General features: G+C 40.5%; 1 protein-coding gene across 1 annotated transcript; it reads right to left on the reverse strand.

Moving 5' to 3' along the window:
- Nucleotides 1-854: 854 nt before the first annotated feature.
- On the reverse strand, nt 855-14,529 carry cbln1 (cerebellin 1 precursor). The gene is made up of 3 exons (XM_086074541.1): nt 13,639-14,529; nt 12,401-12,520; nt 855-2,794 (listed from the first exon to the last, which is right to left on the reverse strand). The coding sequence occupies exons 1-3, from the start codon at nt 13,900-13,902 to the stop codon at nt 2,597-2,599; spliced, it is 582 nt and encodes a 193-aa protein (XP_085930667.1). The 5' UTR covers nt 13,903-14,529; the 3' UTR covers nt 855-2,596.

Below are 14,529 nucleotides of genomic sequence, written 5' to 3' on the forward strand. Positions count from 1 at the left end.
TCTTCAGAATATCCTTGCATCCCATGTAACCTTATAGTTGGAGCTCATTCGTCACAACAAATGAGCAAAAATGTATTTGGCTCAAAACATTTGAGACTGTTGTGTGATAAGAAGCATCAATTACAAAAGTGTTTGCTTATATATTAAACATTTTTTCTGTATTGTATATATTTCACGCGCACACACACTGTACGTCGGTTTTTCAGGCTTCGCACATTGGTTAGTCCAAGCTAATTGTTTTACTATTTGCGGTTTATGCTGAAAAAAATAGTCTGTTATTTCTCAACGACAAAATTTCCCCAAATGCTCTAAATTCAAGCATTCTAAACATTCAGTAAGAACTGAAGTTTGCCTGTAGATGACAGGCAACTTAGAGACTAAATAAAGAGATGAAGTTGCGTTTACAGAGAGAAGCCAAGGCTTGGAGCGTAGACAAGGAGAGAAATTGAGGACAAGATGTTTAAAAGAGGGTCTTCGGGAGGGACAAGTGGCGGCAACATAAGACATGAAGAGGGAGAGATGAAATGAAAAGAAGAAGAAAAAGACGAGAAGGAGAAGGAAGGAAGGAAATGATGTTTGTGTTTTCCTTTTTGTTTTATTTTTTCATTCCAGCACACATTTTCCCCCCGGAGCTCATTAGTCTGGAGAGAAACAAACCACAAAACCTTAAAAACCAACAGAGTGGAGAGAGACAGCGGAAAGGGGAAAGGGAGGGCTCAGCCTGAGGAAAAAAAAAAAAAAAAGATGGAAAATAAGAGCATGAAGCAGCGGAGGAAGTGAGACGATAGCTACAAGTGGACAAGGACATGCTACTGAAAATGTTTGCTGAACAAACTGCCACGCCAGACCTGAAATAGGTTAAAGAAAAAGAAAATTACATTGAAATTTTTATTGATTTCAGAGCAAAGAAAATAACAAAACAGTAGATAATAAATCCATTTGATTGAGTCATAAATCAGACAAAGAATTTTTAAGGTCTAAATATTCACATGTAATTTACAGCCAAGATAATATAATTAGGGATGTTCGATACCACTTTTTTTCCAGACCGATACCAGTAGGAGCCCTCAACTTTTGAGTAGTCACCAATACCGATACCAAGTGCCAATACCACTACTACTTATGATACATACCCCCCCCCCCCAAAAAACAACAACAAATTTTAAAGACACGTATATATTCCAATATAGCATTTTTCACAGAAATTGCTAGAAATTAATGACACATTTGTATTCTTTTAATGTCTAATTTCGAGTTCCTGATCGTAAAACAGCCACAAAGAGGGTGGTCGTTACACCACAACCGATACCTAGAAATAAAGCCAGGTATGTACCTGGTATTGGTACTCGCCCATCCCTAATAACAATAATAATAATAATAATAGCGTTTTATCTTCTGCTAATATATTGTAATACGTATTTAGTATCTGAGCTTTTCAGCCACAACTTGGTTTGAATAGCTCAAATACAAATGAAAATAAATAAATAAATAAGAAGCAAATGTTCTTTTATCAGCAGAACAGCAGCCCAGTTGTCCACGCAAAATCACTAGAAGATCCCCTTATAATATTTTTTCTTCCATATAACACAGAAATACAGAATATACAGACATTATAGTCATCAGCCAGATTCAATTTAAGGTGTGGGTATTATTGTTTTTGTTATCATCATCATAGTAGCAGTAGAAAGAGTGATTTGGATCTATTACATAGTATCACATATGTACTGTATATTGTTGCTTTTGAGTGTCCGAGAGTCCCAAGTCTGACGCCGAAGTAAAGCAAGGATTAGTCCGTGCGAGGAGGCAAACGAATACAGCAGCAGATAAAAGTACATGTGGGGAGGTTGGGAGGAGGATGAGATGGACCACTCATGGAGGAGGAACAAGGGGGCTTCTGGGTGGGTTTGATGAAGGTACAACTAAACTGTAGCCTTAAATGAAAGACTTAGTAGGGAAGGGGGGGGGGGGGGGGGGTAAAAGAAAACCCAGAACTCTTTAAAATGTCTTCCATCTCATGCACTTTGTAATTTTGAAGCTTGTTGCAGCGCCATTATTATTATTGTTGTCGTTATTTGCACAAAACATTTCGGTTGATCAAGAGCTCCCATATGAACTTGGCATTTGCAGGAGTTTTGCTGTCACTTGCAGCCTGATGGCATGACGGCGGATTTGGAGCCTCGCGGTGAACTTAATGCAGCTGACTAAAGCTTCTTGAAGAAGAAAGATGGAGATTTTGTTGTCATGTTACTTTTGCTTGCTCTAAAATCAGAGCAACTTCACACACAAAAAATTAATGAGGGGGAGAAATGGCTACTCTGGCTTCAAAACACTCACGTTATATGCATATGATGGAGCTGATAATAATAATAATGATAAAAAGGTATTGGCCATCCACAGAGCAACACTAGGCGGAATGGATGAATGAAGGGAAGTGAAGATGGCCACACTTTTCAACTCTTCAGTAACAGAAGTCCGTCGTCGCCTCCATTTTCTCTTACCAGCGTCCCTCCATCTTGGAACCTCTTCACTGTACTTCCCCCTCAACAAGCAGCCCCTCCTCCTTTTTCATCCCCTGCTCCTCTTCCATTCTTCTCCTCTACACGGGGAACACCAGGAAGCCAGAGAAGGTGGAGTATTTCCATCCTCCCATCAAGTTTCCTCTCTCCAGTTTGAGGTAGGCCCGGTCTCCCTTCTCCATCTGGATCAAAACGCCGTTGCTGGCCGCCTCGCGGGTCACATCCTGGTCGCCAGCGAAGGCCGAGATGACGGGCCAGCCGTTGTGCATCAGGCTCACCTGGACAGCAGACAAGGATAGAGACAAACGTCATGAAGGGACAACGGAGGTGAACCATGCACGGCTGACACTCACAGGATTCTGACTTAAAGTCAGAACTCTGAGAATGAAGTGAGAATTGTGAGATTAAAGTCATAATTCTCAGAATAAAGTGAGAATTAAAGTGAGAATTATGAGAATAAAGTGAGAGTTCTCACTTTAAAGTCATAATTCTGAGAATAAAGTGAGAATTCTCACCTTAAAGTCAGAATTCTGAGAATAAAGTGAGGATTCTCACTTTAAAGTGAGAATTCTGAGATTAAAGTGAGAATTCTGAGATTAAAGTCAGAATTCTGAGATTAAAGTCAGAATTCACACTTTATTCTCAGAATTATGACTTTAAAGTCAGAATTCTGAGAATAAAGTGAGAATTCTGAGATTAAAGTCAGAATTCTGAGAATAAAGAAGTGAGAATTCTGAGATTAAAGTGAGAATTCTGAGATTAAAATCAGAATTCTGAGATTAAAGTCAGAATTCACACTTTATTCTCAGAATTATGACTTTAAAGTCAGAATTCTGAGAATAAAGTGAGAATCCTGCCAAACTTTCTTTTCCCTCTCTTCATTGGCCCTAATCCTCTTCCGTACAAAATAGACAGTCGAGACCTAGTTGTAAACTAACTGTATACAGTTGAATTGATCTGACTTTGAGAGTTTATATATATCTTTTGTGCCACCAGTCCTAGAAAGTTCATAGACAGTTGAGGTGATAGAACAGGAAAGGTTGTTAACGGGATGTTTACAATGTTTTAGTTATTCCAGTGAAATTCTGTACCATCTTGTGTTAGCAGTATTGATCAAACAAAAACAGTAATATGCCAAAGTGAAATGAAAATCAAAACTCTTGGAATCTAAACTTATCAGTAAATCAACGAATGCAGCATAACCATGACCATCATATAATTACACACTTATACATCCCTCCAGCTCCTGACGTGCACAAGTGTGTGTGCACGTGTGCCTCTGTGTGCGTTTGTGTGGGCAGGATGAAAAGAGTGGAGAGCTCTTTTGGCCCGCCACTCCTCTTTAATGGCCAACCTGCTAATGGTGACTCAGAGTCGGAGCACACGTGTAAGGACGAGCGTTATATGTTGCCTTGAAAAATTACGTGAAAACACTCAGACGCTACTTGAACTCTTTTTTTCATTATATCAGGATGACGACGTGCAATAGGTTAATATTGTGGTTTCTAGTGCTGAAACTTGAGTTGAGTGCCAATAAAATACAGTATGGGGAAGTCAACCCGCAAGTCGAAACGCGCCAATCTGATTAATATCGCGTTTGTGGAATACGAGTTAAGCGGCAAAATCCACCCGTTTGTATCCATCACAGGAGGCGGTTATTTTGACATCACCGTATTTCAGAGCTCAGATAACAACCAATCACGGCTCAGCTTCAGAAAAAAAGTGAGGCTTCCTGTAAGCGTTGTCCTATTTAGTTCCATTTCACGTCCTTGTTTCCAGACGGTCAGCTTGCCTTTCCTTGTGTACTTCCACCACTCCTGCTCCTCCTCCTAGTACATGTACATGCTTACCAGTCAAATCGTGTCTGAGAAACATTATAACGGCTTAGCAGGAGTAATCTGCCCGGTTTATTTGTTTTGTCGCCTGAACCACTCTGCTGTAACTGAACGCAAAAGGATTCATTTTGGTTTGGTTAGTTTTTGTTTGAAGCCAAATATTGTCTTGGATAATTCAAATTTGCATATACATAATATATAGCTAATTTAAGCAATGTGCTACCAGCGTTAAGTAATAACTTTAAACTGCAATACGAAGATTGGCTCAAATGCAATCATTATACATCAAAGAAAGACATTGATTTTATAAGAAAAAATGTTGTATCTTAATCAAAATTACCAAAATTAAAGAATTTGATATTCTGTTATTTATCAAAATCTTTGTCATTCAAACAGAAAAAATTATTTAGCTGATGCGACTCCATTATCCATAAAGGGTTGAATGCTGAATTCTTTGTCGCATAATCATTTTGATACAAATATTATTTACATAGTTGACACTCACTTTGATGGAAACATTAAGGAGTCAATTAGCAAACATTCCTGTTCCTTCATCTGAAAAGTGGAGTGCTCAGCAACTCGATAAAATCAGGACATTAAATAGAAGATGACAAAAAAAGTGTCATATTAACCTGATTAACCTAGCGGTGACATGTTGCCATGATGTGCATGACATTCACTCGAGAATACACACGTAAACAGCATGCACGTACACACACGCTCTCACAATTACCAGGCATAAAAATAAAAGCATGATAATAGGGCTGCGCGTCGGTCAGGCCTAAATTGACCTGCATTCATTATGCATAAGCATCAATTAAGTGCCTTATTATGGAGCAAGAGACAATAACCGACCAAGTGCAACAAAGGGGATGCAGGAAGCCAACGACTAAAAGAAGGCACAGAAAAACGAAGCCAAATAAGAAAGGTGGAAGCAAGGAGAGAAAGGGAATATTTTACGATTCTGTAGTATAAGGTAAGGCTTCAAATTGCTCTGAGAGAAAAGTAACGCCTCATGTGATTGTCACACAACTGTAAACACTGTTAATGGCTATAATAAAAAAAAAGACACCTCTAGTGAAAATCATTTCATTTCATGGGATTTCATTGAAATGTAGGCCATCTACTAGAGATCTCTTACGCGGGTTCGGGAGTGTGTAGTCATCCGGTTGCGGAAGAAGCCAGGGGAAGATTCCAGGGAAACTCTTAGTGTAAGTTGAACAATCGTTCCCATATTCTCACTCACACATTTACAAGAAATGTTTTGAGGTCAGCCAAGTGGTTGGCACATCCGCCTGCAGTGCTAAGGTTAGGGGTTTGAATCCGGACTCTGGCCTTCCTGTGTGGTTTGTCTGTTCACATAAACGTACATGTTAGGTTAACTGAAGGCTGCGAGTGTCAGTGATTGTTTATCCTTTCGTGCCCTGCAATTTTCTGAGGGTGTACTCAACCTCTCAGCCAGTTGTGACGTTATTTACTGAATAAAAATTGTAAAATAATAAGTCCGTATTTCTTATTACTATACCTCTGTTGTTACTATAATGAAAACATTTAAAATGGTGTATGTATTTAACAATGTTGAGGGTAACGCGTTGCAGTAATATATTACGTTTAGTCAGTAACAGCGTAATATAACAAGTTACTGCAATACATTTTGGTAATATTAGCACAGTTAGTGACTCCCGTAATGCGAACATCACACACATAGCATAGATATTTTTGCTTTTATTACACACTTCCATCCATCCAGTTTTCAATTATACTTCATCTATCGCTATTATTTTTTAGCCAATTTTTTAACATACAATTTACTATACGTAAAAAAATTACATTATGTTATTGATAAGAGGAACACACATTAGCAATATAAACTCATCTTTCCATTGTATGTCAATTTATTTGAGTATGTTGATCATTTTTATTATGGCATACAGTCTGGCATTGTTTATTTACCGGACCAAATATCAGTTCCAATATTTATATTTGGAAAAAAATACATCTTGATACAAATATAAATCAAAGGTCGTGATCTCACACCATAGAGTACAAATATTTAACATTATACCACACGCTATATAGTTAAAGGTCCTCATTACAAGTTAACGTTTTCTTTTTAAAATCTCAAAATCATGATTAAACAAATTAATCCCCAATGTAAAAAAAGTAACTTCAAAGTAACTAAAACTTGAGTAACTCATTACTCATTAAACAAACAGATTACTTTCAAATGCAAGTAACTAGTAATATGAAATATGCTAAATTTTCTAAGTAACTTGCCCAACACTGGTGTTTAATCAAACTTCATTTCAATACTAGTTTAAAACATTATTCATCTAACAAGAATCATTATTTGAGGAAGCTGTGCTGTAAAAGTGGGCAAAACACTCCAGCCTTTGAGTGCCAAAACAAGCCAAAGGAGGTTTTACTTTGTGCCAAAAAACAGAACCCAGTGCACGTACAAGATGTTAAGTGACTCATTGAACCACTCGACGAGCACCAGTTAGCAAGTAATGGCGGCATGCAACCTCTTCCTTGTTGAGAAATCCACAACTAAACAAGCTGACAGGAGCATCATTGCCACCTAGCAACTGGAGGCAGACATTGTTTGGACAAACATCGCAAGCAAGTGCATGTAAACTCACTTTGTTCCCTGTGTGGAACAACTGGAGAAACTAAAACACTACCAATTTATTTGTTTGTTTAAAACATAGTCACTATGCAAGGTTGCAATCGAGAGATAAGAGAATGTTTTGAACTTCTGTTTCCATGTCAGACTCACGTTGAGCATATTAAAGCAGGGGGAACTCTTGTTTGTAGCATTTGCTGGCTATAGGCGCACTTTTTCAGGCCACAAGAACGGGACAGGTTGCTATATGTATGATTTTAGACATGATCTTTTTTTTATGTTTCAGATAACCTAAAATCGCGTTTTTGATAAAGGTACAGTTAAGCCCCCTCTACATCGCAGGGTTTAAATTGCAGGGTTCCACTGTATCCTATTTAAATACTCATTAGGCATATTTTTTAAAGAAATTATGGAACTTGTGATTTTAAAGGTCAGAATTTTTCAATAATACACATTTTAAAACATAATTTATCAAGAGAGAGAGTGAGTGAGTGAGACAGCGAGCGATGGATAACAAAAGTATTCTACAAACAGTGGAACAGCATACTAATCCCTATGTGTTTAAATGTACCCCATTTTTTCCAAACAAACAAATGTAACCTATCTCTAACAATATGCAGCAATCATTATGCTCAAAGATGTACATTATAAAATGAACCTACAGCCTTCGCTTTCTGTATGCGGCAAAAGTAAGATTGAAGAGGATCTGATATTAATTAATCTTCAGCAAAAACTATGCTAACCTTGAAATACTTTCACGCTTCTTCTTTCAAATATACACGGTATAAAACCATAGTGTGCCTTCATCAAGTGGGCAAAAGTGGAATTACATCCAAAATAAACTACAAGTAGAACAAAGTAAGACTTGTACAACTGTACAAAAAAATTAATCTGCAAAATAACGGAAACACGAACCTGGAACCCAGGATTGGTGGGTTTACTGCATTCCTTTTGCAATGTATGGCTCACCAAGTATTTGGGACTGAAATGAATTGAAAAACAGTACGAGGAAAAAGGACCTAAATGATGTAACCTAGCAGTAAGCATTATTGTGTTGAAAGTTTGAATCCAGCACGCAAATGCTGCCCAATAGTGCTGTTACTTGATGCCATGCGCTATTCATGGGGCAACTTCGGGTATTAGGAATGCCACCAAAGTGCCAAATTCTTTGATACAGAGCAGAATAGCAAGAGTTCACACACCCTCGTTTCTCCATCAGAGCAGCATGGAGACAATACAAATTTACCTCATGTGCGCCGAAATTAAACTCAGATATGCTGATGCTACATAACATAACGGATCATTCCTTTCCAATATCTGGCGTCTTTAGTTTCAAACTGCGAGCGTTTTCAAATCTGGCTCTTGATTGCATTCACAGCAGGTACGAAGGTAAGGTTTTACCGTTTGAATGCAAGACAACTTGGCAAAACATACAATATGTACAGTGCAGTAGGCCAAGTTACAGCTTCAAACACCACAAGTCAGTGAGTATATTTCCAGCAGATGTTCCCAAAATGCATTAAAACACACACAGACATAAAAATGAAGGCCAATTAAAGCATTTTTTTGACTTGTGCGACTTGTTCTTCGGAGCGACTAACAGAAAAAGAAAAAACAACGCTAATCATGCTTCTAGTGTTTAATCAATTAGTATCATGGTCTTAGCGTAAACGTGTTTCATTGACTTTAAAGGAACCCCGACTGTAATGACGAGTTTGCTCTATGTGATTTATTTGGTCGCTACCAACATAACTATGAGATTCATTTTCCAAAAACCTTTTGTAATTTAATACATTTTGTCGAAACTTTATTTGGACGCACGTCGCCATTGTTATTTACGTCGCAACGCATTCCGTGCGTAGTGACGTAGAGTGGCGACTGGCTCTCTGTGAGACGCCTACAAAGAAAGCAAAGTAAGTCTCGAAGCGTTCCTATAGAAACATGCGATCGGGAGAGTCGCCCTCCCCCACGCCGTGCTCTCGTCATTCACCAGACGCATTCAAGAGTTTTGATCGACCCTTTAGGAACGATACGGAGACTGCCTCCACTCTACGTCATTACGCACTGAATGCGTTGCGACGTAAATAACAATGTCCAAATAAAGTATCTACAAAAATTTATTAAACTGGAAATGATTTTTGAAAAATGAATCCCATGGTTATGTTAGTAACAACCAAATAAATAATATAAAGCAAACTTGTCATTACAGTCGAGGTTCCTTTTAACAATCGTACATTTACTTCAGCTACTAGTTTTGCTACATATTTTATTTTATTTATTTATTCTTCCTGGCCCTGCTTCCTCTTATTTCGAGCCAATCATCTCCTTGCTTTCTCATGTGTTCTCCAACTGTATCATTTGCCCTCATTAGTGTCTTTGCTCAATCTGTACACGCGACTCGCATGTAATTAGAAGACTCATACCAAGTAAGATGTTTTAGGATGTTTGTTTTTTGTATGTTAGCTTTGAGTGTAGTTTATTATTAAAACAATAATTGGCTATTCCATGGTATTTTCCTGAGTATGATAAATCATTTCCACATCATCATTGAAAATGTATAGTTCTCGCTTTATGTGATATTATGACAGACAAATCTGAGGACGATGATTAAATTAAGGCGAGTGTCTAGCAATAACACCACATCGGGGGGAAAAATACAAGATGTAGATTTTTTTTTTTTTTTTAATCTACCCCCACCACTGCCACCACCTTTTACCGGCTTAAACATGAATGTGCTTCTGCTAGAATGCGGCCAGCCCTAAGCAAAGAGTCAAGTTTAGCACCAGTCTTAAACCAGTTTATGGTGAAAGCGATAACACACTGATGCCACCATACATCTAATGATCATAAGGAGGGAAGCCGCAACAACAATGTGTGTGCACACTTTACACAGCAATATTACACTTCAGTCAGTTGTGTCTGACTGGACCGGGCTCTACTATTACTCCTCTAATGCACCAATTTTCAAGGAATGCAGTGTGAAAATGGTTCTCGAAACAAAACCACAAAAGAATCACATTTTGTGCATCACTACCTGAATGGAGTGAGTCATCCATCGTCCATCACCAGAGGTCCTTTCAAATAATGTCCCAGACAAACCTTTTCAATGTACGCTTCACTGAATGGGGCTCATTTTAAAGTATGTGATCAAGGCTGCCTAATACAGTGGCAGGGAACGTGTACATTTCAAACTCTTGTTACATTGGACATTCTGTTCACTTGTCTTATTATGCAACAATTCCACGCAATCAAAGAAAATAAAAGAGAATTTGATATTCCACCAGCACTTACTGTACTGTTCAGACTGAGACACCGTGTAACTGAAATGCCTTGTGTTGCAGGGTACATTTAAGTGAAATGTGTCGGATGTTAAAAAAAAGGCAGTAATGACAAGTTGTTATTCTTGAAAAATGAAAGTTATGTTCACGAAAAGTTTGTGTTTTGGGTTGTTGCTAGTTGATTTCATCACTTTGCTCAACAAGTGCCCAGTTGTAAGTGGAAGTGTCTCAGGAGAACGCCTAGTTGATCAATTTGGGACAGACGGACGGACGGATGGACAGACGGATGGACAGACAGAGTAGACAGACAGACAGACAGATAGATAGATAGGATTGGAGGGACAACATACATACGCACACACTATGCTGATTTACAGGTACGTCTGCGCTACGGCGGGTTAGATGATGCATTTGCAGATCTGTTGTGGGTGTGGTCACGGCCATCATCAATCATGACCAATTACAGCGGATCCTTTCATTCCCTTTAAATGTGGCGTGCCAGTCACGCACTAGCGTTTCGACAAGAGAGTAGCACATCTGCACCTTGAAGTGGGTACTTGGAGCCCCCCCCCCCCCCACACACACACACACACAACCCCCTTAGCTGTGCTACCATGTGGGATGGGTTAAAATATATAATACATCGATTCAGAGGCTTTTATGTCCTCTATTCCCATAAAATGGTCAAATTGGTCACCAGCTGCTGGCTCTCGACGAATGCCGTCTCGGAAAAGAGTGCTTGATTCTACCCCAATTAATTTTAAACAAACAACCACATTAAGTAATAAAAATGATTGTACCTGGAAAAGATAATTGTGCACATATTTCTCTTCTAGGAAATTACTAAATTACAGTATAAAGAAATGTTAGCGTTTTTTTTCTGGCTGCCACATTGTCTGAAATGCGTCAGATGACTGGTTTCTGATAAAAATTTATTTATTTTCCTGTAATTGAAGTGAATCACTGAGGCAAAATCCCCTCCCAATAAATCGAAATAAGCAGTTTCCGTTCACTGGAAAAGTGTCTCATGATCAGTGCTTGCTCACACTTTCTTCCTTCCGTCCTCATTCTCCAAACAAAGCGTCTTTTTCCCTCCTTTATGTCCATCATTAGCTGTTTTTCTCTCCTAACCCGTTCATTACTTTTTCCCGTCCGTCCCGCCTAGACACTTCCACGCGGGTATATTTTCACCTTTCCTTTCTCTCACCTTCCTTTTCATGTGCCCCGGCTGCCATCCCTTCATGCTTTGCAACGTGTTTTTCATCTGCTGCCTTCGCATCTCCAGCGTGCGCCACAACAACTGCCTCTCAGGCAATTAAACAGCGGGAGTTCTCAACACACCAGGTGCCCTGGATGGATGGGAGCATGAATGGAGGAGATTTGTGGGGGAGGGGGGAGGCGGGGTTCTATATTTGGAAACAAGTTCAAATCGCTATATTTTCGTCATCCCAATATCATTGCCTTCGTCGTCGTCGTCGGACTCACTTTGACGACTTTTCAACATTTGTCATCTTCAATTCTGTCCGCGTGCAGCCCAGACAACGACGACCTGTTCCCAAACGTTCCCCGCCTTGTTTGTTGTTGCCGCAAATATGCTCTGCTAATTAATTTGGGACTCCAATAATAACGTGTGAGCAGCAACACATAACGCTGAAACTCCAGGGAGCCAACAGCATAATTACACAACAGTTTAATTTGCAAAGAACACATTGTAATTAAGACTTATCCACATTTAAAACAGGAAAAAAAAATCCTATCACTTGACGCAGCAAATGCGGTGAAAGTGAGTTGTTAGCGAGACGAAGGGGGGGGGGGGGCAGATTTGAATACAAAAATATATTACTTGACTATAAATTGAAACCTGTGGGACACAATTTGAATGTTGCAGCCATGTCACAGAAGTAAAGGAGGGAATTTGCGCTGTCCATGGTTCTGAAGCTGCAGCGGCCGCAGTATTCGGACCTCCTATTGTGCTACAGGCGCCTCATTTTGTCCTCTGTGCATGTGTGGATTCATTATGATAGCGGAGAGCAACTAACCTTCATCTGTTGATGCACACCCTCAGCTTTTTCTCTGGGGAAAGAAGGTGCACACACACACACACACACACACACACACACACACACGCACGCACACTCTACTAACCTGTATTGTTTGGCGGTTGTAGACTTTGACTACATGGAAGTTAAAACTGTAAATCCCTTTTCGCGGAGCGATGAAATTACTTCTCTCCTCGTCAAAATTCTTCCCGACGTTTACGAGAACCTGACAGAAGGAAAGGAAGAAAGTTAGGTCGTCAGCACAGGATTAAATGAGTTGCCGCATTGGACTTTAGAATGCGGCAAATGATGACAGGATCGAACGTTTTCGCTGTCACCATCACACAATTGTCAAAGGTCCGAGTTCTAAAGAATCCTATCAAGTCTATGATTACTAAAGAACATGCTTTAAACTGGAACTTCCAAGTCAGCGCATCTTGTCTCTTAGCATTCCGATTCCACCAATGAAGATGAAAAACTGGATTACTTCATCTGCTCTTTTTTCCCACTTAACTTTCAAGGCAAAGAAAAAAAAAGACTCAAACCATCGTTCCAATGAAATTTCAATTATGCATCTCTGCAGCTTAACGTCTGCTTTAATGGAAGGAAGCGGATCGTGGCGGGCGATTGAGCGGCAGTTTGAGTGAAAATTAACCTTTCCCATGCAGGTAGGACCTCGCCCCTGTGACCTGCAGTTAATCAATTATTTGACGACATGTCAGATCACAAAGCTGAAATATGAAAGCTTTTTTTTATGCTAGATTTGCATTACCTTGAAAAAGAAATGGATCACGCAAGTTTCACTTTTAGGTAAATGGAGCGAGCTTCTGACTATTAAGCTGCCAGACTGGCACGAGTGGATGCTGCTGGGGTGTCCTTCCAAAAACTGACCTGGATTTTGTTGTTGTTGTTTTTAGAACACTTTCAAACGCATCTAGCAGCTCACATTTGAGTGGCAGCATCCTATTTGTAATGAGTTTTACAGTTCAAGTCCTGCTGTGGACAAAATGTAAAAAAGTCAACCCGTTGTTGGAGAGATGTTAGTCTGCTTCCTTAATGTAGTTTAAGTGCCCTTGAGCAAAGCACCGTCCCCACCCTGCAGCACAGTTTGTGCAGAGTGTAAATTGCATTTCCCCATGAGGGACTGCAGTCCGTCTAAAAATGGCACCGCAAGATGTAAGATCACTACTTTCATGGACACTACTCAGTGTTTGCTTTTTTTAGCATTTTTAACATTAACTCACACTTTTCTTCTGACCCCCCTTCAAAAAAATCTCCACACATCAGATTACCTTGACATTAAGGTAACAGTTTCAATATGAAAAGCAGGTGTTTGTTTCCTACCCGATCAAAGTAGATGACCATGGTCCGGTTGCTCATTTCCGAAGGTTCGTGGTTGGTGTTCCGGACGGCCGAGAAGGCCACTTTGGCGCTGCCCGAGCGTACCGAAATTCCCAGCGCGGTGCTGGTGGGGTCCGAAGTCGGGTTGGAGTCGCATACCACCAGGCACTTCCCCTCCAGGACGATCGGTTCCGTTTCGTTCTGAGCGTGGCTCGGGTTCGGGCTGGCCGCGAGCCACACGGCACTCAGCAGGCAAAACGCCAACATAGCCGCAATCACAAGCGGCGACTTGTAAGCGGGGCTTTTTAGTCCACTTTCAAACGTCAAAATGCGGCGGCGAGAGTGACGCCAGCTTCGGCCCAAAGTGAAGCGAACTCTGCTGGGAGTTGGCGAACACGCTTGGCTCTTCAAATGGAGTTAGCGGCACGCGCTGATCTTCCCTCCTCCCTGTCCCTGGCCTGAAAGTCCAACTCGACTTGACACTTGTAATACGTCGTCCTTATTCTTTCCCCCCCACTTCTTTTAGCAGCTTTTCAGTGACTTGGAAGAGAGTAGCGGCGGGGCCGTGCTGTGTGCACGCGGAAGAAGCAGTCATAGCGCGAGGGGAGATGCTGGAGGTTGGCGAGTGGGTGGGGGGAGGTGACGGCGGCGGTTATGGGGGGCGAGCTCCGTCTAGCTGGCCCGTGCGCGCGCGACTGAATTATTGATACGTCACATATGAGAGTTTGAAACAAAAAAGGCTCTGGAGGAAGAGACGCGGCGATGCAGCTGGAGATGCTCACGCCTTGCTCTTACTTTTTTTTCTCTCTCCCTCAACCGCAGAGTTGTCCCTCCTCCCTCCGGTCACGGAGAGCCATCATCAGATTAGCGCGTGCGCGTCTTCCCTATTTTCCA

This window comes from Leptonotus elevatus, chromosome 4 (genome assembly GCF_054856555.1).
Source record: "Leptonotus elevatus isolate MCC_2025b chromosome 4, RoL_Lele_1.0, whole genome shotgun sequence".
NCBI classification, from domain to species: domain Eukaryota; kingdom Metazoa; phylum Chordata; class Actinopteri; order Syngnathiformes; family Syngnathidae; genus Leptonotus; species Leptonotus elevatus.